The sequence below is a fragment of the Labrus bergylta genome, chromosome 9 (genome assembly GCF_963930695.1).
Source record: "Labrus bergylta chromosome 9, fLabBer1.1, whole genome shotgun sequence".
Taxonomy (NCBI): domain Eukaryota; kingdom Metazoa; phylum Chordata; class Actinopteri; order Labriformes; family Labridae; genus Labrus; species Labrus bergylta.
Genome location: NC_089203.1, coordinates 20,476,988 through 20,504,411, shown reverse-complemented (window position 1 = coordinate 20,504,411; position 27,424 = coordinate 20,476,988). Strand labels below are relative to the sequence as shown.

Sequence of the window (27,424 nt, the reverse complement as noted above, 5' to 3'; positions counted from 1 at the left end):
TTTCTTGCCCTCTATTTAGTACATCTTTACCTACAGAGCATTTTAAAATATGGTTTAGGAACAAGCATCAAACTTCATAAAAAATAGATAAAGATAAACTTTATTGATCCCCGTGGAGAAAATTTGTGCATTACAGCAGCTCAAGAAAACAGGGAATGGGAATATAATTATTAAAAATGAAAACAAAAGCTCTGAAAATAAAATTCTGACACATGGGAACTTTTAAAAACATGAGCTACAGAACAGAAAAAAACACCTCTTTACCTGCATCATGTCAGATGTTTTTTTGTTTGTTTGTTTTTATTTATACTATCCCAAATGTATCTCGTAAATTTGCACAAACCAGCACCTGACCAGCTCTCAGTAAACATCAAGGGCCCCTCAGATTCTGGGGAGAAGTGGTTCTTAACTGAGCCTTTCTTAAGACAGGATACATTTTTCAGAATTACACAATTTTACCCTTTAAGCCTATAATATGAAATGAAAACCCCTAAAATGTTGTATTTATGTATTTAAATATGAATTAATTAATTTATTTGTTCATGTATTCTTAGCGAGCGCGCGTTTTATTTTGAAGGTTGCGGGATGTGAGCCATGCCGGAAGTGCGTGTGGTTGTTGTAGTTCTGTTCGGGCTGCAGAGAGGAGGAGGAGGTGGAGGAGGAGGAGAAGAAGAAGGGGGGGGAGGAGGAAAGCCCTGGCTGTGATGCCGCTGGATGATGGCTGCTTTCGGGATCTTAAGTTACGAACACCGGCCTTTAAAGCGGCCCCGACTCGGCCCTCCGGACGTTTATCCTCAAGACCCGAAGCAGAAAGAGGTCAGATTTTCACGACGACGCGCGACCACAAAGAACGAGAATCACGTTTTTTGAGAAAGGATTCCGTGAGAGCACAAGAAGCTGTGCAAAGCTAGCAGCATTAGCCTGTTTAGCAAAGCCCTCTAGACGATTTTTTGGGGCCTAGCAATAACAATGAACTGCACCTAGTTGTCAGTCTGTTAGCTAGCTCATCAGCTTGCTTGTAAAAAACACCCCAAAACAGCTTCTTTAAAATACCAGAGGCTGCTAAGCTAAGCTAACAGATGCTAACTAGTTTGATATAAATCACCACGAGTGTTTTTCTTTGTGATGAGGGAAACAGTTTTGAGTTTATTTTTTATTTTTTGGGATTGTGCGTGACTGATAATTGTTTTCTAGCTTCAGGTTTCTATCCAACGAGTTAGCTAAACCCTAAATAACCTTATCTTTATATATGTTTTATTTTTGTTTTTATAATTGAGGTTAAGCCGAGCAGGATTTCACTGCTGCCTTGCTGATCTATTATTAACTTGAGGCAGTCGGTTTTATGATGCACATTTGGCTGCTTTACCTGTAGGGTATTGTGTTAATGTTTCAAATGACGTTCATACTGAACTCATAACATTACACTGTAAAAGCATATGTGTTTTGTGTTATTTAACCTTATCAGGCACTATTCAAAACTGGCCTTGGGTTAGAAATATCAAATAGTGTTAAAGCACACTAGTTACTTTGCATTAACTATTTTAATTCACTATCACAATGCACTAAAATATGTGTTTTTTCTTCTTCTTCAGGATGAGTTGACTGCACTGAATGTAAAGCAAGGATTCAATAACCAACCAGCTGTTTCTGGGGATGAACATGGAAGTGCAAAAAATGTCAACTTTAACCCTTCAAAGGTATCCGCTCACTGGATGATCGCTTGTTGTCATATTTTTTTTTTTGCAAGTTTTAAAGGAAGTCCGCCCTCATTCATGTCCCCCCCCCCCCCCTTTCCGTTCGATTCACAGATCAGCTCCAACTTCAGCAGCATCATCGCCGAGAAGCTGCGGTACAACACGTTTCAAGACACAGGGAAGCGTAAGCCACAGGTTAACCAGAAGGATAATTTCTGGCTCGTCACGGCGAGGTCACAGAGCTCCATCAATAATTGGTTCACGGATTTAGCCGGGACTAAACCTCTAACGCAGCTTGCTAAAAAGGTAAGAGCCGGCAGTGAGTCTGTTAAAGCCTCCTTAAGTAAATGTTGTTGATTCATCGATCAGTCGGGTTACTGGAGACCGGTTTGAACGTACAAGGTCACAATTTGGGCTCGCTGGCTCACAAGGTTGGTTGATTGCGTTTGTGGTTGGTTCTGCTGTGTGCCAGTATTCACATACATGAAGGACTGGTATGGTATCATTCAGCTGTCGTCAAAACCCAACATTTAAACCTATTTGTATGAGAAATGAATTCCATAACGGATTAGAAGAATCTAAGTTTGCTAAAATACACACATAAAAAAAACTGTCTCTGCAGCAGTAGTATCATTGAGCTGTGTATTGAATGCATTCCCCACCTGTCTGGCTCAACCATTTCCCCCACTCACATTCACACTGAGACGAGGCACATCTTGGATGTCTGTAATCTTGTCCACATTTTCTAAAAAACCCCCCAAAAAAAACATCTGCCATGAGATAATAAGGTAGCTGTCAAACTTAGATTTATTGAATAAGCATGCTTACATTTTGAAACCATTTCGACTTCACAGCTAATTCTTAGCATTTATAACTGCATCTGCTATGACATGCTACAGTGCTATCATGCGAACATAAAAAGGCTCTGTCAAGCTAGTCTATTGTTTCCTTAGTTGTTATTAGTGACGAGACATTAACCCCCCATTAGTAATAATAATGTTGGATAGAAATTGAATATAATAAGCACTGCATTCTCAAAGGGCTACCAGTGTTACTATAAGGCTGATTTCCTTGATATTCATACAGTTCTGATATATCAGTTTCATGTTAATTGAGCCAACATCTCATGTAAGGCAGTGTCATAGATTTTATTCAGGGTTGACAGCAACAGTGAGGTTTCTGGACTACCATATTGAAGCCTTAAATCGGCTCTATAGTTTTTAATCTGAACGGGAGGTTTCAGCTTGAGCATGGGGTTTTTGCTTCTTGGGATGGAAGATGGAGTAGTTTACAGAACCAGATCAGGTGCTGCTGAGGATCCTGATGTGTTAGTAAAAGGGCTCTCAGTGTTGACGCATTGATTGGGATTTGATTAAGGTCTTTTAATAGCATAAATTGCATGCTATTTTGTCCTTTTAGGGCCCCCCCTAGGTAAGCCAACACAACATCTCCTTATAGTCAGTCACAGTGATGGAAAAGAAAACCGACCTGGCTGCGCCTTTGAATGGCTCACTTATAAAAACAAAACTTCCAGGCAGCTGTTTTTATTTACTTTTGCCATCCGTGATGAGTTACTTTTTCCATGGTTAGTTTAATGTTGTAACCTTAGATCTTCTGGATGTTTCTTATTTCATTTAAAAATAAACCAGGTTTGTAAAGCAGGAAGTGAAGTACCCTTAGCTATTCATGATATCAAAATAAAAGCTTAACAAAAACTGTTTTGAAATTGGAAACAAAATAGCGAATGCAAATAATCTTGATTTAAATATTGAAATTCAGAGATCAGTCACAGTTTAAAAATGTTTTAATGTTAGAATATGAGTGGTTTGAGGAGTTTACATGTCAGTTCTGTGAAAGTCAGAAAGATAAGTGTCAGTCTGGCTGTAGGGATTTAACAGTCTGCAAACTCTTCCTGAACGATTGAATTTAACTTCACAAAACAGAAAATCATTCCCAAAAGTTAAGGAAGTCATTGTTTTTATTTCCTAATCAAGCAAACCAAATGTTTCTGTGTAAAGAAAGCCTGTGGTTTGTCTTGTTATGGTGTATTTTGACCCAAAACAAATGGATGTTATGGCTCTTTGTGAAAAAAGTTGTATCACTCCTCGTTTTTTTAAACTTGTAAATCTATTGTTGATGGATTCCCTGCTAGATGATTTTTGTTCTCACACAGCAAATGGTCTTCTATGTAAGTGGTCACACATGTAGCGGCAAAACAAACAATGTTATTTCAGGACGATCAGGCTGAATTAAAGTGGAGCTTCTCATTTCCCAGTGAATAAAAGCTATGAGTCATTTTAAATGACTTTGTATTTTCTTTTATTCTTGCATTAAAAAAACAACCCAGTGAAGCACATTTGTTAAATGGAAATTGTGAAAACCAATTCCCCCAGTTTATTTATTTGAATGTGTTTTTTTTTTTTCATTGTATTATACAAAGATTTATAGAGCAGTTTTTTTTAATTTATATTCTTGTTTGTTGCACTCAACGTCACTGACACATGAAATGTCTTTTTTTGGTTACAGGTTCCTATCTTCAGCAAAAAAGAGGAGGTTTTTGGATATTTGGCCAAGTACTTGGTCCCTGTAATGCGTTCAGCATGGATGATAAAGATGACCTGTGCGTATCACGCAGCCATCACAGAAACTAAAGTCAAGAAGAGGCACGTGATTGATCCTTGTATAGGTAAGAAAGTGATGTTAATGTTAGCGTAGCACCGTTAGGTTCATGTTTCTTGATGTTTGTGACTTGATGATTTGTGTGTGTGTGTGTGTGTGTGTGTGTGTGTGTGTGTGTGTGTGTGTGTAGAATGGACTCAGATTATTACTAAGTACCTGTGGGAGCAGCTTCAGAAGGTGGCTGAGTTTTACAGACAGGTTCCCAGTCAGGGCTGCAGCTCTCCACTACCGGCCACTCCTGCTGATGTGGAGATGTCCATGAAGCAGTGGGAGTACAACGAGAAGCTCGCCATGTTCATGTTTCAGGTTTGTTCACTAAATAGATCTACAGCTGATTGTGTTTGGGTTAACAATTCAACAGTATAATGCAATATGAAGATCACACACAGTTTTGAAAGTTTTAAAGAATTGTTAAGTGCCACAGTGGGTCTAATCTCATTACATGATGTACTGCTGTGCTGAAAATTGTGACTTTTGTTACATATAGAAACAGCAAAAATATTTTTCAACATACCGCCACACTTTAAGGGTACCTGCTGGTCATGGTTCCTTTCATTTTCAAGTTTTATCCCAACGATCATCGGCTTTTTGCCTCATTAGCCTGGCAAAGATTAGCGCCCGACTGATATGGGATTTTTGGGGCCGAAACCGATATCCATATTAGGAAGAGAAAAAAATCTGATACTGATAATTCGGCCGATATTATACTTTGATCATTGTTTGATCAGAAGCGATATATGATAAGGATATAAACATTTATTGTGTTGATCCGTCAAATGCAGTTATAATACACTTGTGGAAAAGATAGGCAGCCTAACGAAGACAAGATGGTCACTCAACTGGAAAGTAACTGTGCATGTACGTGCATCACGGCTTGACACTCTGGAGGGTGATAATGCTTGCTGTAATCAATAAAGCACACTCAGCTGGTGACAGAGAACTGATCAGATCGGTAATAGAATGAAACTCAAAGAAAATGCTGTTTGATTGGTGAATAAATCTAGTAATATGGGTGCATATCTACAGTCAAATTAGCTGATACCGATAGTCACTTGATACGCTAATTTCGATCTGAGTTTTAATCAGATCTATAGCGGTTTTCAGATGAGGAATTAGGAGCTAAAAACAAGTCTGTATTTTTAAACAAATAACAAAAACTCATCTGAGGAAAGAAATCTGTCATGATTTCCTTTTGCTACTCTGTTCCTCAACACATTTTCTGCATATTTGACCAACCGGATTCCTTGAACTGAAGACAGAAATCATTACATAATGTCAAACAATGAGCCCAATTAACAAGTACAACCTCTCCACAGCCAACATCTTTTACATCCACCTGATATTAAGATCCACTTGTGTTTGTTTTCTGTACTCAGGATGGTATGTTAGACAGACACGAGTTCCTGACTTGGGTGCTGGAGTGTTTTGAGAAGGTCCGACCCGGTGAAGATGAGCTTTTAAGACTCCTTCTGCCCCTTTTACTACAGGTATGTCCGTCTGTCTATTTACTATCATCACTATAATGACGACTGATGCTTTTGAGAATCAAGCAGTCCTTCTTAGCATTCATTCATCTGGCTTGTACAGCAGCAGCAGTTTTGTCATGGACAGATTGCATGTCGTCTGAAGCACTTTGTTGGTGTTGACCTTTTCTGGCAGACGCTCACCGAGGGCGCAGCCTCCCATTTTGTTTCCATTTCCAAAGATGAGTGATGTTAATGGACGCTGAGTGCTGTGGCTAATGCTGTGAATCTCTCCTCCGTCCCTTAGTACTCAGGGGAATTTGTACAGTCGGCTTACTTGTCACGGCGACTGGCTTACTTCTGCACACGGCGCCTCAACCTGTTGCTAAGCGACGGGAGTCTGGGCCTCGGCACAGGAGGGCATCCGGCCCATGGCATGTTGGCGCAGCAAGGTAACGCTCTGCCACCCACCCCCACCTCACAGCCAGCAGGCGGGAACCAACCGCAGACACCTTTCACAGACTTCTACATCTGCCCTCAGCACAGGCCTCTGGTGTTCGGCCTCAGCTGCATGTTACAGGTACCCTCTTTATTTTAGGATATTTCAGTGATTGTTTCAATCATGTCAGCTTTTGAAATGAAAAACAAGACTTCAAATTCCCCACTAACATTTGCCTTGTTTTTTTCTCCCCTTGTTACTGTTTCATTAGAGCATCGTGTTGTGTTGTCCAAGTGCTCTGGTGTGGCATTATTCTCTCACAGACAGTAGAAACAAAACTGGTTCTCCTCTGGACCTCCTGCCGATCGCCCCGTCCAGCTTACCAATGCCAGGGGGAAATACTGCCTTTACACAGCAGGTACCTCTATCAATGGTACAGATAAAGAAAAGTTTAACTGATTTTTTTTTTTTCATCACATTGAAATATGTTGCTAGAAGTGATAGACAAAAACATACAAATATAGTAAACTCCTACACATGCCACAAAATGATGTGGGGCATGATGTTTCCAAACCTTCTTACATACCCCTGTACATATTTACATGGTTACATTTTAAAAGCAAATCACGGCTAGAGTGAGCAGTGAGAGTTCCTGCAGTACATGTTTAATTAAACGTATAATTTAACCCAAGCTTCTTTTTACCTTTTTAAAATACGAAAATATTTAAGAAGAGCAACAAACTTAAGCTCAAAAACATTTGGAAGGACTCATGTAGTATGTAGCATAAAAATGACCGTACTGAGTTCAATTCTTCCAGCTGCGTACCAACTGTTCAATAGACATAGACTCTCAGTTATAAAGATCTAGTGAGTCTTTGTAGAGAGAGTTGTTCTAGACAGAAAATCAACCATGGGTTGTTATGAATTTTGCACTACTAAAATATATTTTTCCAGAAACCATGTCCTGTTTATGCATTCAAAGTAGGGCCTGACCGATATCAGAGTTTTGGGGCCGATATCTTTCTTAGCTCTTCCATCTGTCGAGATAGATAAATATAGTTACACTTTTTTTTTGCGTTGATCCCTAAAATGCAGTTATCAAACAATTATGAAAAATATATTTAATGAAGAAAAGATGTTAACTCAACTGGAACTTTTGTACTGGAACTGCACTGTACTTGCACTCTAGAGAGTGAGAATGCTTGATGTAATCCATACAGCACACTCTGTTGGTGACAGCCAGAAAGAGAACTGAAAGTGTAATACAGTGAAACTCAAATGAAATGCTATTTGACTGGTGAATAAATCTGTTAATATCGGCGCATATCTGTGATAAAATTAGCCGATACCAGTAGTCACTTGATATGCTAATACTGGCCGATATTATCGGCTGGCTGGTTAATCGGTCGAGCTCTAATTCAAAGATGAATGTTTAACATGTTAGAAGCACAAATGTGTAGCGGTATTTTTTTCAATCGTGTGTTCTACTTTTCTTTGACCACAGGTTCGTACAAAGCTCAGAGAGATCGAGGAGCAGGTTAAGGAGCGAGGCCAGGCGGTGGAGTTCAGGTGGTCGTTTGACAAGTGTCAGGAGACCACAGCAGGTCAGAAAACGTTTCCTTTATTATCTCTGAATATATGCGTTTACACCTCATTGGAATAGATCTGTGCGTGGGGAAGACAAAGCCGATGTTTAAGATGGTCTTTGTAATCTGTTGCCAGGGTTCACCATCGGGAGGGTCCTCCACACTCTGGAGGTGTTAGACAACCACAGCTTTGAGAAGTCCGACTTTAACAACTCACTGGATTTTCTGTACAACCGAATATTTGGGTCAGGTCAGACTAAAGACGGCCACGAGGTAAGAATACATTCCACTTTTGTCTCAGTGTCATAATCTAAGATTCATACAGGATAAAAATACAGGGGCAATCTTCTACCAAATGTCTAGCGTCTCTGCAGAAACCATGTGATTACCAGATTACAGAATGTGACAAGCGCTTCTATTTTCAGCCGTATTGTCTCACAAGGCATGTTTGTGTGCAGATGTCACCGGATGATGATGCGGTGGTGACCTTGCTCTGTGAATGGGCAGTGTGCTGTAAGCGCTCTGGCAGACACAGGGCCATGGTGGTGGCCAAGCTGTTGGAGAAGAGACAAGCTGAAATAGAAGCAGAGGTAAGAGACACACACACACGCACTTCCCCCCTCTGTGAGTTACTACAACATGTTTCTGTCCCCGTCACAGCTCTAATATATCTGTCTCTGTAGTGTTCAAGTTAATTACACTTCCTCTGCTCTGGTGTCCAGTTAGCTAAACTGTGCTGTCATGTCTGACAATATAAACAGATAAGGACTAATAGACTTCTTCTTATTACTCCTGTTCCCACTAGAGAAGTGTCACATTGTACAGTAATTAGTTCAGTCAACAATAAGAGTAACGGTGGCATAATTCATGCCGGGGGAAGCGTCAAACATTGCCATAACATTAACAACAATCCATGAGCACTGACAGTACCTGCAAGAGGAGTCTACCTGCATCAAGGAGTGCAGGTTTTAGCCGCTGCTTGAGCACATAAAGCATGCTGGAGACAAAAATGGAGCGAATAGTATCAAGCTGTACTGAATCAATTTTTGAATGGCATTGTATCATTTTTTTATTAATCTTTCCTTTAAAAAAAAAAAAAAAAAAAATTGATTATGGACCATTCATCTACAATGTGTGTCTGCATCTACGCATGAAATGAAAGAAAAGATAAGCACAGGCTCACTGCTAAGATTTCACATATTCTGATTTCCAAAATTCACAAATCACAACCCTGCATAGAATGTCTACATGACTTGTTTCCATAGTTTCATCAAATATTTTTCACATCTTACAGAAAGATCGCCAAATATAATACTGGTCAGGGATACATAATACATTTCTTCTTTTCTTTTTTTAAAGATTTATTTTTGGGCTTTTTCGTGCCTTTTTTTTAATGCAGAGATAGGACAGTGGATAGAGTCGGAAACCAGGGAGAGAGAGCGGGGAATGACATGCGGAAAGGGGCCACGGGTGGAAGCGAACCCGGGCCTACCGCTCAAGGAGAGAGACATTTCTTTGATGATAATATAAGATGTACTTTATTGTCTACAAAGTGAAATGTGTCTGAGACTGTGTCCTGCAGTTACAAGAGAATTTAAAAGTACAAAGACAGAGATCATACAAAACATGGAACAATTCCACATAAACATCAAAACACCTTCGTACAGCAGTGACATATTGACATCTTGCACGGCCCCTTGGCACATCATCCTACATCACCTCTTAATCAGTATATTGATGGACATCGGCACACGTGAATGTTTAAAGGGGTTCAGCCTGGTCTGAGGGACCCTGACTCTTCTCCCAGAGGGGAAAAGCTCGAACTCAGAGTGAAGAATGTGGGTCGGGGTTAGACACTTTTTTTCTGTGCTTGTTCAACAACAGACTGTTCAAAGAGTGTTTGGAGAGATTTTGGTTTTTTTTCAACACCCATGATTTTCATAGCATGAGGCGAGTTATCTGTGATTTCAGCTGAACAGAAAGTGACCACACCAGGCTGTTATCTGATAATGCTCTCAAAAACAGCAGTGTAAAAAAACAACAGCAACTCCAGAGACTCTCAGGCTGCATAAGAACTACATACTGTACGCCGTTGCAGTCTGGAGCAGAGACTCTCAACTTTAGTCCACCATGGGATTACATTTAGTTTTAAGTGGAAATGATTAAATCGGAAATGTTATGGATACTATCAAACCTTCATAACTAATAAATACGATTTTTTTTAAAACTGAGGTGGTACCGCTGAGTATGATCTTTCTTTAGTTAGCACAGAGTTTAAGTTTGTCCAACTCCTCTATGTGCATGTTTATCATCAACTTTTATTGGCCCCTACTTTGATTGTCCTGTTCTCCAGAAATGCTTAATAGACCCATCAAGCCTTTTGAAATATTGTCATCGCTTTAGTCATATTTTGTGGCGGTCTGTGGACAAACTCTATATCCTAACGAATGTTTCAAATGAGGAAAGCTTGTAATTACGTCCAGCACCTGTTCCCTGCGTGATGTCTGTCTGTGCTGTGTGTTTGTTTGCAGAGGTGTGGTGAGTCAGAGGTGGTGGATGAGAAGGGCTCAGTGTCATCCGGCTCTCTCTCTGCTGCTACACTTCCAGTCTTTCAGGAGGTGCTGCTGCAGTTCCTCGACACTCAGGCCCCCACACTGAGTGAGTCTTTGTCTCTTGTTTCCTTCCTTGTTTGTTTTTGTTTTTTTTGTACATTTCCTGCGGCTATGATTCTCAAAGCTGTCAATCTGTTTGATATTGAAGGAACTTTATATCCTTATGACTTTGCTTCTCATTTCATCACCCAGTGCATATTTATTATGAATGATCTGGCAGCAGAAAACCTGGTATTAAATTATTCAAACCCTCTTTTCCGCCCCTCTGTAGCCGAGCCTGGAAATGAAAGCGAACGCGTTGAGTTCTCAAACCTCGTGCTGCTCTTCTGTGAGCTCATCAGGCACGACGTCTTCTCCCACAACATCTACATGTGCACGCTCATTTCCCGCGGTGACCTGGCGTCTGACTCCCACCTGCCGCGCCCGCGCTCGCCCAGTGACGAGCCCTCCGATGAGTCAGAGCGCAAGGAGCAGGAGGCAGGCGGCAGTGGCAAGATGGAGGCGAGTTGGAGGCATCTGATGTGGAGTGTGATGAATCATTTTTGTTTCAGCGTTACAGAAAAGACTAACCTGAGGTCGCTGTTCTTTGTTCTACAGGATACGGGTCTGTCAGAGTCCATGGAAATCGATCAAAACTCCAGTGCTAATTTTGACGAGGTACACACAGTGTTCAACACTTCATATTTCCCTCAATGAAATAGGTTTAGTATAATTTAGTATTGCTCACAATATAGTCCACTTTCAGTAAATTTCCCTAATGTTTGGAGTATTTATTTCTGCCCCTTTTTATGTATTTTTACCGCAAAATGTCAACTCCCCATCAACCCTTCTGGGAGTTATTTCAGTCCCTTTTTTTTGCCCTGCAGATGTTTTCTCCTCCGATGCACTGCGAGTCCAAAGGGAGCCCGTCTCCTGAGAAGTCGGCTCCAGACCAGGACGGCAAGGCCGGCTGTAAAGACAAGGGCATGGACCCTGCCTTTCCTCAGCTGTACGAGCAACCTCGCCACATTCAGTATGCCACTCACTTCCCTATTCCTCAGGTAAGAGAACACACCGCTTGACATTTAAACAAAACATTAGAAATTACATTTCTTAGTGCTATCAATCAGCGGAAGTTGCCTCAAAGCTGGTTTGCCTACTCAGGAGGCATTTTAAACAGGTTTTCCAGTCTTCAATTTCTCATAGGTCAAACAGATATGATTCTCTTAAATTTAAACGAACACACAGTCCAGGTATATTTCTGTTTCACATCTTTTTCAGGTGCACACAGTGTTTTGAGGGTCTCGTTTTGTGTCTTTGCCTTCGGTTTTTTTTAGGAGGAGAGTGCCAGCCACGAGTGCAACCAACGATTGGTTGTCCTCTATGGAGTGGGCAAACTGAGAGATGAGGCGCGGCACACCATCAAGAAAATCACCAAAGACATCTTGAAGGTGCTCAACCGCAAAAGCACAGCAGAAACAGGTAACTGTGTTTCTCTTCTCATATCAGCCTCTAACTGAGCGCTTGCTCTGCGTTATTACACATTTATATATGTGTTGCATCACCTCATGTTCAACTTTCTCATGTTTAAGAATTCAAATCAGTCAGTGAAATGGCTTTACATTTCTTAGACATGTTATGCAATAAATTGATCATTCATTCCTGCCTCTTCTGTAGAAAAATCATTGTTTTGCATGAAGAACGATCAGGTGTTTTTGTTTTTGTTCTGCAGTTTTGAAAGCTGAAGCTTCATCATGCTTGGATTTTGTTAAACATAGTTTACATTCAGGATGATTTCTGACTTTCCCCACAGTGGCTATTACAGCTGTTGTCTTCCCTAATACATCCCGCTCTTTAATACATTCCATTTGTATTGTCTTTCTTCTGCCCTGAAGAGAACAAGCTTTTTTTTCTAAATCTCTTATCGACCCTCGGGGCATTGCATTGCTCAATTTTCCTTCCACCCTATTTCTATGCTAATAGCTCTCATCTGTTCTCAGCCACTCTATCTCTGATACAAGTGACCTTATTAAAGTGATTAAAGGAGTTATAATGACATAGATTAGATGTTCTAGTGGGTCCTTATCACATTCCCATGAGCTGATGGCGACCTTCAGCTTGAAATTGTGTTTATTTTAAATGAAAAGTTCAATTTGATTTCCCTCTAAGTGTCTATGTATGAGTGTCTTTTGCACTGAAGCCTGAAATCCACGTTGTAAAATAAGATAACAGACCGGTGGTTAAAGTGGAATTTCATTCCATGTGTGTTCAGCAGACTGTAAAGAATACTGCTGACCAGTTGAGTGTCGCTGCTCCCTCTCTGATTGTGTTCCTCTCTCATTCCACACAAACACACACACACAGGAGGAGAGGAAGGACAGAAGAGGAAGCGGAGTAAGCCGGAGGCTTTTCCCACAGCAGAAGACATCTTCTCCAAATTCCAGCACCTCTCCCACTTTGACCAGCACCAAGTTACCTCCCAGGTTGTGACTAGGAAACCTTGTTCATCTGTGTTCTCATGTGTCCCGTGTTTCAGTGCAAGAATCACCCGATTGTGGGCTTAACACCGCTTTTCTGGATGCTTATAACTTAGCAGCAAGAAACCAAATAATGAAGTGACTCATTTAGCTTGATTAGACAATGCACTCAGTCAGCTGTCATTTAAAATCCCACCATAACTAAACATATTTAGAATCTCTTTGGTCCAGGTCGCGACAGAACAATTAATTGATCTAATGTGCAACATTTCAACGACACTCATAGAAGGTGGTTTTAGCAAGGTGACTGTAATCACTCCCCTTTGGTTGTTTTTGCATTTATATGTGAAGTTTAGGCATCAATTAATTATGCTTAAGTGATTCCTTTTAGGTCAAATGTAGACAGTCTTGTCTGGAGCTCTGCTGATTAGCAGCCTGTTATTGTGCTGATGACACAAAGCTGAAATTCTTTTGCATGTAAACGATGTCTGATATACTTTCTTTCTTCTTCGTGTGTAGGTATCCAGAAATGTGATGGAACAGATCACCAGCTTTGCCTTAGGGATGTCCTATCACCTGCCTCTCGTCCAGCACATTCAGTTTATCTTTGACCTCATGGAGTACTCCCTCAACGTTAGTGGCCTCATAGACTTTGCTATTCAGGTATGGGCATCTTCATTACTAATGTCATAGCGATGAATCCAGTAAAAAGAAAATCTTTGATGTGTCTTTGTTTGTAAAAAAAAAAGAAAGAAAGAAACCATTGCATTTTGTTTTGTAGCTCTTGAATGAGTTAAGTCTGGTGGAAGCTGAGCTGCTGCTGAAGTCGTCCAGCCTGGCGGGCAGTTACACCATCGGCCTGTGTCTGTGTATCGTAGCTGTGCTAAGGAGGTACCACTCCTGCCTCATTCTCAACCCTGAGCAGACAGCGCAGGTTTTTGACGGGTATGTAGCTAACAAGCTTTTATTTTTCATAGGAGTCATAAGAATTTAATCTTACTCCCTCTCTCTGGTTAACACTGGAGGAACAAACTATTATCTGCTATTATTGGGTTTTGTAGACACACAGAGGATAATCATACAAATCCATAAAGGTGTTTGCAGGGGAAAGATTAGTTAATTAGTTTCATTTACAATCAAAGTAGTAAAAAGGACACTTCAGAGCAGGTTAAATAATTGTCTTGGGTTCTCTCTCTCTGTGCCTGATTCTTCTGTTGATAATGATTTTATTTTTTACTGTCACAGCTTGCTGACATTGCACTCTCTGCGCACCAGACCGTTAGGTGTTGTTTGTGATGCTTTTAATTTTAGTCATTCAGCTGATTCTGCTGTTACAGTGGTTGAAAGTCATTTTGGATTAAAGCATTAGCTAAACGCCTCAAGTGTTGGCGATAAGGAAAAGCTTTAAGATAGCTTATAGAAAGCCTCTAATTAAAAGGAATGTAATTAAATATTTACGCAGCGATTTTTGCTGAAAGTACTTTTACAGGAATGGAGCAGCAGTTTGGGAAATATGCTTTTCCACTTTCTTGACAAGATGGGACAATTGATACTACTCGCATGTAAACAGGACGCTCCCATCAGCAGGCAGCTAGTTTAGAAAGGGGGTGGGGTTGTCATTGTTCGGTCCAAAAGACAAAAAAATAAAAACTAGACGGACCTTACACAATTTTTCATGTTCGTTCCAACAGGTATTTGCAATTATTAGGACTTTTCGTGCCTTTATTGTAGAGATAGGACAGTGGATAGAGTCGGAAATCAGGGAAAGAGAGTGGAGACATGCGGGAAAGGAGCCACAGACTGGATTCGAACCCGGGCCGCCTGCTTGGAGGAATCGCTGCCTCCATACTAACCACTGTGCCACCAGCGCCCCAAAGTATTTGTAATTTAAGGGGGATTATTTGCCTGACTTGATCTTTAGGACGGTACTGGCAAGGGCCAGGAAAAAGTCCAGTCCATAACCTCCAATAAAACAGCAAAATAGTTATGTAGTCGTTTCCCTTTGAGATAATGGGTGATTATTGAGGATATGAAGGGTTTATATGATGACTATTCTACCTTTTGAAGGTAGTAAGATGACCAGTTTCCAGGCTTCATTCTAAGCTAATTTAGTGACCACTGACTGTTACTCCATACTGAGCTGCACAAACTTTAATCTTCCACTCTCACTGCCAGCAAGAAAGCACAAAACCATCTGTCAGAATGTCTCACATTTGTTAGACAGTCTGAAGTGAAAGAAGATGTTGAATCATGTGTGTAAATGTTTCCCACAGACTGCGCATCGCTGTGAAGTCAGGTGTGAACCCAGCAGACTGTTCATCAGCTGAGCGCTGTATCCTGGCGTACCTGTACGACCTCTACACGTCCTGCAGTCACCTGAAGAACAAGTTCGGAGAAATATTCAGGTAGAATATCGTCAACCATTTGAAAAGATCTGTAATGTTTTAGGTTACACTAAAAAAGGATTATTTAGCGTCACGTTTTATTTATTTATTTATTTTAAAGAGAAGTTTTAGTCAAACTGTAAGAAAATCCTTTCATCTTTATACTCCACACATGTATTAGCACTATTTCTGAATAGCTTTTATTCATAAGGATCAACCAGCAGTTGTGCACATTCAATTAAAGATCACTAAATATGTTGTTGTCTATATTTCACCTTTAGTAATTTGACCCCCCTTTGTGTTCTCTCTTCAGTGAATTCTGCTCCAAAGTGAAAAACTCCATCTACTGCAACATCGACCCGTCGGACTCCAACATGCTGTGGGATCCTGGCTTCATGATGGAGGCCATCGCTAACCCTTCAGCTCACAGCTTCCACCACCAAATGGTGGGCACCATCCTGAACGACAGCCCGGCCAATCGCTACAGCTTCGTCTGTAACGTGCTCATGGACGTGTGTGTGGACCACAGAGACCCTGAGAGGTGTGAGACCTTGTTTATGATTGAACTTCCCACTACTTTTGGTTATTACATTTATCAGACTGTCGTTTCATATGGTGACGTTCTTTCAGGGTGAATGATATCGGGATCCTGTGTGCAGAGCTGACCGCTTATTGTCGCTCCCTGAGTGCCGAGTGGCTCGGCATCCTCAAGGCCCTTTGCTGTTCCTCTAACAACGGAAACTGTGGCTTCAATGATTTGCTGTGTAATGTGGATGTAAGTTCATCACCTCCCTAATGCTAGAAGCGTGTGTGGTATAGCAGTCGTCTGTAACGTGCCTTCTATTGCTAATTGTAATAGTGATAACTTCCTTCATTTACTTATGGAATTGAGGTTTGTTAAATATCAGTTCTCGTGTATTTTTCTGTGATTTTTTTTTTTTATGGTACTGTAAGGTAAATGTGTTTTATATTTGACCGTGTGTCTATCTATAGCTTGATTCCGATCTAATTCCCTTTCAAATAATACACAGAAGTTGTCTGATTTCAGTATCTTTTCTTATCTGACAGCGTTTATTTGAGCGTTTAATCTTTGTTTTTTCTTCTTCAGGTCAGCGATCTGTCCTTCCATGATTCCCTGGCAACCTTCGTAGCCATACTCATTGCGAGACAGTGCCTACTCCTGGAGGACCTGGTCCGCTGTGTGGCCATTCCTTCCCTCCTCAATGCAGGTAAAGATTCTTTCATCTCAAATGTTACTGCTGTGTACAAACATGTATTACCAAATCTGAGTATAGAAAAAGGGTTATCAGATCATCGTCCAGTTACATACACCTGGGCGACCAATTTACCAATATAAAATTTAATTAATTAATTAAATAAAATCTCTTTTAAATGTATGACTCCCAAATTGTAACTATCTACTTCAACCATTAATCGCTGACTTTGAGCTAACTGGTGAACTTTGTACTGATGAACTAACGTCACCTATTTTACTCCTCCTCTCATTCTTAGAGCGGGCTTTTCGGTGCTGAATCTATATTTTTGGAAATAAGTTAAGCTCCCTTAACTTTCCCGCCCCCACAGTAATTAATCATTTCCTCAAACCATCCTTGAAACTTGTCAACTTCATAAAACTTAGTAAACTTGTTTCAATCTGTGATACAGCTTTGTCAAGGTTCTCTGTGCCAACTCCCTCCCATGAATCCGTATGTATATTAATACCACAGCCATTAGGCTTTCCACTAATAAGTGAGCATTACGTTGTAGCTCTGGCCTGTAGGAAAGAACACCAAACTTTATAATGAATGACTTCTAGCAGAGAGGAGAGTCAACGCAGCTTGTTTGATGTGGATTCATGAAGCACTGGTGCACTTTGTGCTCTGATCACAGAAGTTCCTTTCTCTCCCCACTGTTAATCATTTTTTTCCTCTCAGCTTGGAGACAAAACTCCATTCAGCCATGCTGTTTGGTTTGATCCAGCTCACTTTATAACCTCCCTACATATGCCAGATGCCTGCAGCTCTGTTTTTTTGTGAATGCTTTGTTCTCACTCCCCTCGTCTGCGACGGCAGCTCTGTGAGAATTCCACTTCATCGTGATTGATAAGAGGTTGTTATTGGCAAGATTTAAATTTTTATGTAGCCCTTTTCATATTTCCAGTTCAAGGTGTGATATTTACACCCCTTCATGCTGCTTCAATATAAATGTCACAGAGGCGTCATGGTGGGACCAAGTCGTCCCACCTCTGTGCTGGCATCGGAGTTAGTAATAGAGGACGGGATCACTTTAAAGCAGCAGAGCAGGCGAGGAGACCAGCCCTCGGGTCCAGAGCTTCATTATGACGTTATTACTCAATCGCAATCTGAAAAGAGCTTGTGCGTCTTTGATGTGGTACATGGTGTAGAGCAGTGCTTCCCAAAGTGTGGGCAGCGGCCCCCTGGTGGGCCATGTGGGTACTGCAGGTGGGCCGCAAAAAGACCTCCACCAAGTATTGAAATAAAATAAATATCACAATAATGATGATTTACCATGAGTCAACCCTTTAAGTGATTAGTAAGGCCTGTCATGACTATTCATGGACATTATATCACATAATATTTTACTATCTGTTTAGTAGATGTTCGTGTCTATCTTGCCATAATATCAAGTTGTCATGACTAATACTTTACCCTTACTGAAAGGTATAGCTGTAGTCATACATTTTATTTTATAACGGGCCCCGGATTAATTTTGTATTTCAAAGCGGGCCGCGACAGTCTTTAGTTTGGGAAAGGCTGGTGTAGAGTATGCAAAAATACCTGATGTGACAAAAACTCATCCCTAAACGATGCTTCTCTGTCGAAACGTATCTTCAGCTTGCAGCGAGCAAGACTCTGAGCCAGGAGCCAGACTCACCTGCAGGATTCTGTTGCACCTTTTCAAGACGCCACAGCGCAACCCGGTCCCCCAAGATGGTGTGAAGTCAGGTAAAAAATAAAAATAAAAATGAAAACAAGCTGAACCTTCAAAGCTTCTTTTCAGCAGTTGTTTACCTTTTTGTCAAACTTGTGACTTTTTCTAGACCTAATGCTGGTACTGTCTTATCTTTGCAGATAAATCTCCTGTTGGTATCCGGTCATCTTGTGACCGCCACCTTCTTGCTGCTTCTCAGAACAGTATCGTTGTGGGAGCAGTGTTTGCTGTCCTCAAAGCTGTCTTCATGCTGGGTAAGAGTCTTTGCAGAAAGTTTAAGGCCAGAGTCTGTCTTTCAAAAGATTACGATGTTCAGGGTGAGCTAAAGTCAGTTTGCCTCGTCAAACATTCTCGCTGCTTTGTTGTAGCATAAGTTGAGTCATACAGGGGATTGATACAGGTTTACATGCTGTGAAAATACTGGATCCTGTTGTCACTGATAGATGCTTGATATTACTTTTCCTCTCTCTTTTGCTTTAGGTGATGCAGAGCTAAGAGGCTCTGGACTTTCACACCCTGCTGGCCTCGATGACATATCGGAGGGGCGCAATGTCTCCATAGAAACAGCGAGCTTGGATGTGTATGCAAAGTATGTTCTGAAGACGATCTGCCAGCAGGTGAGGAGATGAGTCGGCGTGGGGGGAATGATGTAAAAGTAATGAAATTCTCTACCGTGGTTCAGTAAGTCAGTGTGAAATGAAAAATATGACAATGAAGGGACTGAGACGACTAATTAATGTGTCTCAAATTAATTGTTTTTACTGTAGAGAGTTAAGAACACAGGCTTTCTTTCAGTATATTCAGCAATGTAATGTTGTCTGTTCCCATAGAACAATAAACTCTGTATTGAAACTCTGGTTTTCCGAGCTACTTCAAATGCATTAAGCAGAGCAGCAGCCCTCACTGGTACCACATAGAGAAAAGGGAACATGGAGAGAGTGTGCTGGTGGTAGCTTAGATGGCTGGACATGTTATTAGAATACAAACGACATATTTTCTACCCAGAAAGTCTCTGCAGTAAAATTCCTCAGAAATAACTAATTTTCAGTCCTTCCACCAAGCTCAATCAGTTTATGATGAAAGCTTGAGATCACTCAGGCTCTCGACAATTTTCGCATTTCTCACTCTTCCCACTTTTCCCCCCCTCTTCTTCTGTCTGTCTTGCAGGAATGGGTCGGCGAGCGCTGCCTGAAGTCTCTGTCTGAGGACAGCAGTGCCCTCCAGGACCCGGTGCTGGTAAACATCCAGGCCCAACGGCTCCTGCAGCTTATTTGCTACCCACACCGCCAGCTGGACAGTGACGATGGTGACAACCCACAGAGGCAGCGCATCAAACGCATCCTTCAGGTAGAGAACACACAGGAACATGAGAATGTTTTAGATAGACTTCTGTGTTTGTGTGCCAGATCTTTGTTTTTTTTTTTAAGCCAGTGAAGGGTCTTTAGTTGAGGGTGTAGAACTTGAGGAGATTATAAGAGCAGCGACGCAGACCTAATCAGTTCTGAAAATTACCATAAATAAAAATAACTTTTAAACAATCTGCAGTGAATCGTCTTTCTTGAATCAAAACTGTGAGGTGTTACTGCCCTCTCCTGCACGAATCAGGGACTGTTTAACCAAACTTGACTACAAGAGAGAAAAAACATGCATAAAACTATTAGGTGATGCTCGTTTTAATCGTTGAGGGAGGAGAAAGAAATGCCGGTTCAGTTTCAGAACTGGATGTTACAGGAAGTCCTTTTTCTTAACTGCCATCAGACTGTTTAACGCACAATAAATACAAGTACTCATAGTTATTTATAAATACACTTTAACAGATTTTGCACACTGGATACTTTTGCACACTAAGAGTTAATTACATTTCTAGGACGTCTTTTATTTACAATTCTGAAATTTTAGTCTAGTTTCTAAAAACTGATAACTGATTTTTGATGTCTTGTTTTTATTTGTTCAGTTTTTATGTAGTGTCTTGACTGTATTTCTTGCAAATTATTAATAAAGTACCCATCTATCTATCTGTCTATTAAATGATTTATACTTCTTTTCCATAGAATATGGACCAGTGGACGATGAGACAGTCGTCCCTGGAGCTGCAGCTGATGATCAAACAGAGCACAAATAATGTACGTTTTCAGTGCATCTGAACTATTTAAAAAGACATTTATGAACGATAGTATTCATCTGAATATTCCTCACTTACTTTCCAACAGGAGCTCTACTCGCTCTTGGAAAACATTGCCAAGGCCACCATAGAGGTGTTTCAGAAGTCAGCCGAGTTGAACTCCAATAACCCCTCAGGGAATGGAGCAGTGGCCCAGGGCAGCTCTGCATCCAACAACAGCGCCACCAGCAAGATAAAGCCAATTTTAAGGTATGTATCTTACCTACTAATTCATTTTCCTCAAACAATTTTCTTTGCATTACCTTTAGTAGATTTACACATTGTTCTTGAATTTAAATGTAACAGACATAGTTATATTTATCAAGGTCAACCCAGCTCTCTGTATCAGTCGGTTGCTGCCTCAGGAGATCTATGATTTACAACTTTCTCATTCTTATGTTTGTTGTGATAAACCACAACCTAGCAACAACATGTAAATGTCTTGCATAACGCAGGATCAACCATGGCCTCGAATAGATGTTTTGGGTCTGATGTTTTTGTTTATTTGTCCTGCTTAAAATCGAAACCTTTTGTTTGCACTGTCATGCTGCAGCTCATCAGAGCGCTCAGGCGTGTGGCTGGTGGCGCCGTTGATTGCTAAGCTGCCCACCACAGTTCAGGGTCACGTTCTGAAGGCAGCAGGCGAGGAGCTGGAGAAAGGACAGCACTTGGGTTCTTCCTCACGTAAAGAGAGGGACAGGCAGAAACAGAAAAGGTAAGCATTAAGCGTAAGCATTTCTTCTTTGACAAGAAGATCCTTTGATAGCAACTTGAAAATTGTTTTGCAGAAAATGACTTGATTCAGAGAAAGATTCAGAAACTAAATAAATGAGCCAGTCTTCAGAACATGATTTTATTTCTTTATTAAATCACATCTTTACCCCCTCTCCTCAGTATGTCTCTGCTGAGCCAGCAGCCGTTCTTGTCTTTGGTGCTGACGTGCCTGAAGGGACAGGATGAACAGAGGGAAGGCCTTCTCACCTCCCTCTACAGCCAAGTGCAGCAGATTGTTACTAACTGGAGGGAAGACCAGTACCAGGACGACTGCAAAGCAAAGCAAATGATGCATGAGGCTCTGAAACTTCGACTCAATCTCGTAAGAACTTCATGATCACTCCAAACAGCATCTTATTTCATTTATTTATTATTAGCTTTGTACAAATGGAGGTGCAAGTTCTGCATGTTCACTTTTAGTTTAAGACACTTACAAAGAACCAGCGTTCCTTTTTAATGTAATACAAATGAGCCGAATGAATGAAGCTAATCATCCAAAGTTAACTATCAGTTTCAGCTTTTCTTACCTAGATCTAACATAAAATGTGTTATGAAGAGGCTAATATTTTGTTTTTTCTCTTCTAACAAGGTGGGTGGCATGTTTGACACTGTGCAGCGCAGCACCCAGCAGACCACTGAGTGGGCCGTACTTCTCCTTGACATCATCAGCAGCGGCACAGTGGACATGCAGTCCAATAAGTGAGCGTTGGCTACAGAAAAGAAACATAATTATTTCTCTATTTAGACACGTCAGAAAGTTTTCAAAACATAAAATCTGTTCTCAAGAACATTTCAGCTTCATTAAAGACCTGACACTTTTCTTTGCCTCCTCTCCTACAGTGAGCTCTTCACGACGGTGTTGGACATGTTGAGTGTGCTGATTAACGGCACTCTGGCTGCTGACATGTCCAGCATCTCTCAGGGCAGCATGGAAGAGAATAAGAGAGCCTACATGAACCTGGTGAAGAAGCTCAGGGTAAAAACAGAATCTTGTTACGATGACAATTATTTTCTGCTTTTCATACGTTATATATATTACCTGTGTTTGTAAACTGGTTTTGTAGATCTTTAAAGTCTCAAAACATCAGATGAAAATGTAGCACTGAGAAAAAAGACCATTTCAAATGAAACTCCACAAGTTAGAATCTCTCATGGCAAAACAAAAAACAGTATAAACTGAAAATGTGACAGACCATGACAGTTTAAGGGTAAAACAAGGGGAGCTGCAACCCCACTACGTAGAGTGTGAAAGGTTTCCACAGTTTTTAAAAAGGACTTCAGGTTTCTTTTCACTTTCTATGTCTTGATAAGCTGATAACTTTGTATGCAAGCAAACATTTGAGTGATAAACGTGTATAGAAATGAGGCAGAAAGTCTCCCTTAGTCATTGAGAGAGTTTTCTTTTTTAGAACAGCTTTTCCTCAAAATGTGCTCATTTCACATCCACAGAAAGAGCTTGGCGATCGACAGTCAGAGAGTTTGGAAAAGGTTCGCCAGCTTCTGCCGTTGCCCAAGCAAACCCGAGATGTCATAACTTGTGAGCCTCAAGGTTCGCTAATAGACACAAAGGGAAACAAGATCGCTGGATTTGAGAAGGAGGTACGTCATTTCATCCCAACTTCATGTAACCTGAATCTTAAAGGAGCAACCGTTAACTCTTAACCGTTAGCTGTCTCCCTCCATCCCCTCCTCCATAGTGTCCATGTGCAAAAGGGTTGCCATGTCGCGGCGACTAAAGCTTTCTACGTTCTAACCTCTCCATTTTTCTAAAGCATCTCCAATATTTATCCTAGTTTTACTACGTGCACATGCTGATCCTAACACTGCTGTGTCTCTGTATCACCCAGGGCCTTCAAGTTTCAACCAAACAGAAGATTTCTCCCTGGGATGTCTTCGAGGGTCTCAAACACTCGGCCCCACTCTCCTGGGGCTGGTTCGGTACGGTGCGCGTGGATCGAAAGGTGACCAAATTTGAGGAGCAGCAGCGTTTTCTGCTCTACCACACCCACCTGAAGCCCAAACCTCGTAGCTATTACCTGGAGCCGCTCCCGCTGCCCCCAGAGGAGGAGGAGCCCCTGACCCCCGTCTCCCAGGAACCAGAGAAGAAGATGATGGAGCCGGTGAAGCCAGAGAAGAGTGTGCCCGCTGTGCCCTCTGACACCAACAAGAAGAAATCCAAGAAGAAGAAAACTCCAGCACCCAAGACAGAGGTTAGTTGTGGAGCAGACTTTTGACTTTAAGGTCAATGAAGAGCTTTACTGACGGCCATTATTTCTACAATGAGTTTATTTTCAAATAAATACAATTTTTCCATTTTTGTCTTTAGGACTATGTGAACCGTACACCTGGTGGCGTTGCTTATGGGACTAATATGCAACCTGAGGTGATGCAGAATCATCCATATGGCAGAATATACAGTCAGCCGGCAATGGGCATGTACGCACAGAACCAGCCTCTACCTCCAGGTCAGTTAAAGGCATATTCTCACATTCGCATTCCTTTACTACGTCAACAACACTATTCAGTTGAATGAAGTACCGTCTGAAATTGGGTTTTACTTTTCACAGGTGGTCCTGGTTTAGAACCTCCATACAGACCGGCTCGAAACCTACAGATGAATAAAATGATGCCCGCTCGGCCCACTTACACAGGCATGATGCCCGGTATGCAGGGAGGCATGCCAGGCATGATGGGAATGGACAAGCAATACCCGATGGGTTATAAGCCCCAGCCCAGCATGCCTCAGGGCCAGATACTACGACAGCAGTTACAGGTCAGACTGGTGAGTCAGTCAGCGCTGAGATGTCAGGCTTCTCCTGATAATGAAGAGGAGATAACCAAAAGCAGGAGTTAGCTAAATGGAGAAGCTTTAGGACGAATGATTATCTGTTAGAATTCTGCTTAACATCATCTGTAAAGGTTAGGATCAATATTGTTTGTTTATTTTTAGGTTAAAAATAACAGTTACTATTAAGTCAGTACCAAGAATCCTCCTTCACTCTGAATAAAGAACTTTGAATTTGCTGTTATGCTGACTTTGTGTCTCTCTTTTCAGAATCAGAGTATGATAGGACAGCAGATTAGACAAATAACACCCAACCAACCATACACTTCAATGCAGGCTTCCCAGGTAAATCTGATTTTTTTGTTTTGTTTTGTTTTGTTCTGTCAGTAAATCCATCAGTCATCTGAAATCCTTCCTTTGATTATGTGTACTTCATCACCTTTATTTATGCAAATAATGTCAAGAGTACTAGAAATGCTGATAAATCAGGGTTCCCTTTACCACCTCCACAGCAATTTCAGATCTTTCTCCATTTGTTCTCCATCCTACCAGAATTGCATCATACAAACTTGTAGTTTTTATACTCCCTCGTGTCTTATCTGGTCTTACTGGGATTCACTTCATTAAGAATCCTGACTGAACTATTACAAATGTTTTGTCTTTTCAGAACATATCTCAGGGCTATACCACGTATGGATCACACATGGGGATGCAGCCGCATCCGTCCCAAGGTGGTGGTATAGTTCCTCCCTCCTATGGGAACCAGAACTTCCAGGGCACCCACCCTGGAGCCAACCCGGCTGTGGTGGATCCTCTGAGGCAAATGCAGCAAAGGCCCAGTGGTTATGTTCATCAGCATGCTCCGGGCTACGCACACAACATGCAGAACACACAGAGGTCAGTCTTCTTGTTTCCTTTCTGCGTTATATCGCTTGATAAATAATCAGCACATATTTTCTAATGTGAACTCAAACATTAAACTCATTAGGATAATGTCCAGTTGTGAGGAGCTACACCGCCACATGCTCTCATCCATCTTCTTCTTGTCTCAGGTTTGCCCATCAGCCCCTCCAGCAGAATCCCATCATGCACAACCTCAGTCACATGGGAGGCCAAGGCGTCCATTCAGGCATGAGGCCCAATCAGATGCTGGCAGAACAACAGCAGCAGCAACAGCAGCAGCAGCAACAAGCAGCACAGCAACAGCAGCAGTACCTCAGACAACAAGCACTCAGAGTAAGTCACTAGATCATTCATTTATCCAGCACTTCATTGTGCTGTATCATCATATACAGAGTAAGAATCAGATACACATTTTTAATTTATGCTTTGATAAGCTGGGAAAGTACTCTCACAAAAAGCACTAGCTTTAACGAGCTGGGCTTAATGTTTAATATCAGGCTTGACTGAAACATTACTTTCCTAACTCTCCGTTATCACAACAGCAGCAGCAGGCCCAACAAGTTCAACAACAACAGCAACAGCAACAACAACAACAGCAGCAGCAGCAGCAGCAGCAGGTCCAACCCCAGCAGGTTCCTCCTCAACAGCAGGTTCCCCAGCAGCAGCAGCAGCAGCAGCAGCAGCAGCAGCAACAGCAGCAGCAGCAGGTGTCAGCGGGGCCACCACCAGGCCAGGCTCAGAACCAGGGCCTGGGCATGCAGCCCCTGCCCCCTCAGCAACCTATGGTAGGTCTTATCCAGGTAGTCCAGTTGTTAGTATGATTAGTGAGTTAGGAGATGTGCATAGTTCCATCAGTTGTTGTAACAGACACTTTTGGCTCTAACATGCCATTTTCTCTGTTAATAAAAAAAGGATTCTCACAGCCACTCTTGTATTGACAAGCTCAAAAGTATTACACAGGGACTGGATACAGCAGACTGGCCTAATACACAACATGGAAATGCAATTGAATTTTTTCCTGATAACAACAGAAACATATTAGGTCTCTCAAAGCCACTGTTGTAATAATCCCAAATTAACGTGTGGAAACAAAATTAATATTGAACAAATTCTAAAATGATACAGTATGCATTCTGCAGAATTAGTGAAACTTGGAGTGTTGCAATTCACTGACGCGGAGAACTGCCATGCTTGCAGTTTATATATCTTTAACTCGATAAAACAAGCTTTGTTACTCTAAGATAAACAAATAATTAAATGTTAAAACAAGAAAACAAAGGTAATTTCTGCTCAATACTGTTGTTTATCAAAGACGAGGGGTGCCATGCCAGCATGTTTAGATGATTTCACATCTGGCGCAATCAATCTGAAAATGTCCGATCAAGTACCAATCATAACTTCAAACACCTTTCAGTTATGAATCTCCCAAACAATGATAACCGTTATCCTAAAGGTTCAAGCATTTATGATTAAATAAAATGGCACTCTTTAACGAGTCCTTTATAGTATGGCCATCCCAATTATCTTCTAAAAATATATTATCCGGCTATCACGAGAGAGAAAAAAACAATCGACTCGTGATCTTTACATCACGGCTTTCAAAAACTAATTGCGGGGTAAACTGTTTCAGCTGTGCTTACAAATGTGTGTTTTATACTGTAGTTCCCACGACAGGGGATGCAACAGACTCAACAGCAGCAGCAGACAGCAGCTCTGGTCAGACAGCTGCAACAGCAACTTTCAAGTAAGTCAGAAGCTTGAGAACTATTAATTAATCACTTTTAATATGTGTGCCTGAAGCTTCCTTTGTTACCTTTGTGCATTGATGAGAACAAATACTTTTCATGTTTATAACTAAATGTTCCCACTCTTTTCAGACACACAACCCGGACAGGGCACCAATCCATATTACTGATTGTGCTTGTTCATAGTAGTTAGTGGGATAAAGGCTCTAATCATGTGGGAAGTTCCAGCTCTACAACTGAGATATATCCAGTCTGATGTATGCTGTCTAAGGCACAAAGGACCACCACACACACACACACACACACACACACACACACACACACACACACACACACACACACACACACACACACACACACACACACACACACACACACACACACACAGACAGACACAGACACAGACACAGACACAGACACAGACACACACAGACACACACAGACACAGACGAACAGAATCACATCTCGACCACTATGGCAGCGATCAGAAAATATCTTGTTCAGCTGTGTAATTATGGAGTATCAAATGAGGGATCCTGCTCTGAAGTAAACAGATAATGGCTAAAAATGGAGAAGTCTATGTAAAAAAAAGTACCAGAAATTATAAGAATAATGCAATTTTTTTTATTTTATTTCAATTTGTACAATTTTTTCAGTTTCGTGTATTTCTCATTAAAAAAATCATGTCAGTTTTTATGTCTTGTACTTGTATTATCTGCCTGTATGCTTTATTCTTAGACGGTCAATGAAATATTTCATAAAGATCTCAAAAGGATTGTCTCTACAAGGCT

The 27,424-nt window shown here is 41.2% G+C and overlaps 1 protein-coding gene across 2 annotated transcripts; it reads left to right on the top strand.

The window, feature by feature from the left end:
• Positions 1-659: 659 nt before the first annotated feature.
• med12 (mediator complex subunit 12) lies at positions 660-27,325 on the top strand. Of its 2 annotated transcripts, none has more exons than XM_065958577.1 (43): positions 660-816; positions 1,593-1,697; positions 1,809-2,000; positions 4,221-4,380; positions 4,504-4,679; positions 5,750-5,860; positions 6,144-6,416; positions 6,547-6,708; positions 7,780-7,879; positions 7,998-8,134; positions 8,320-8,451; positions 10,393-10,519; positions 10,745-10,974; positions 11,071-11,130; positions 11,340-11,513; positions 11,790-11,934; positions 12,817-12,935; positions 13,449-13,592; positions 13,711-13,874; positions 15,203-15,334; positions 15,627-15,854; positions 15,944-16,088; positions 16,422-16,542; positions 18,169-18,279; positions 18,406-18,519; positions 18,746-18,882; positions 19,433-19,612; positions 20,317-20,388; positions 20,476-20,636; positions 20,980-21,141; positions 21,321-21,522; positions 21,790-21,899; positions 22,041-22,176; positions 22,650-22,799; positions 23,048-23,410; positions 23,527-23,665; positions 23,768-23,973; positions 24,256-24,330; positions 24,653-24,882; positions 25,038-25,221; positions 25,431-25,673; positions 26,551-26,632; positions 26,766-27,325. In XM_065958577.1, exons 1-43 carry the CDS (start codon positions 715-717, stop codon positions 26,801-26,803), a joined length of 6,534 nt encoding a protein of 2,177 aa, XP_065814649.1. In that variant the 5' UTR covers positions 660-714; the 3' UTR covers positions 26,804-27,325. The 2 variants fall into 2 exon arrangements, with proteins under 2 accessions (XP_065814649.1, XP_029134406.2); XM_029278573.2 differs by having other exon boundaries at positions 23,768-23,982.
• The last annotated feature ends 99 nt before the right edge of the window (positions 27,326-27,424 follow it).

Coding starts and splice junctions, on each gene's coding strand:
- med12 (XM_029278573.2), top strand. CDS start 715: ATGATGGCTGCTTTCGGGATCTTAAGTTACGAACACCGGCCTTTAAAG. Junction 5,861..6,143: donor TTCTGCCCCTTTTACTACAG/GTATGTCCGTCT, acceptor TCCGTCCCTTAG/TACTCAGGGGAATTTGTACA. Junction 13,875..15,202: donor ACAGCGCAGGTTTTTGACGG/GTATGTAGCTAA, acceptor TGTTTCCCACAG/ACTGCGCATCGCTGTGAAGT.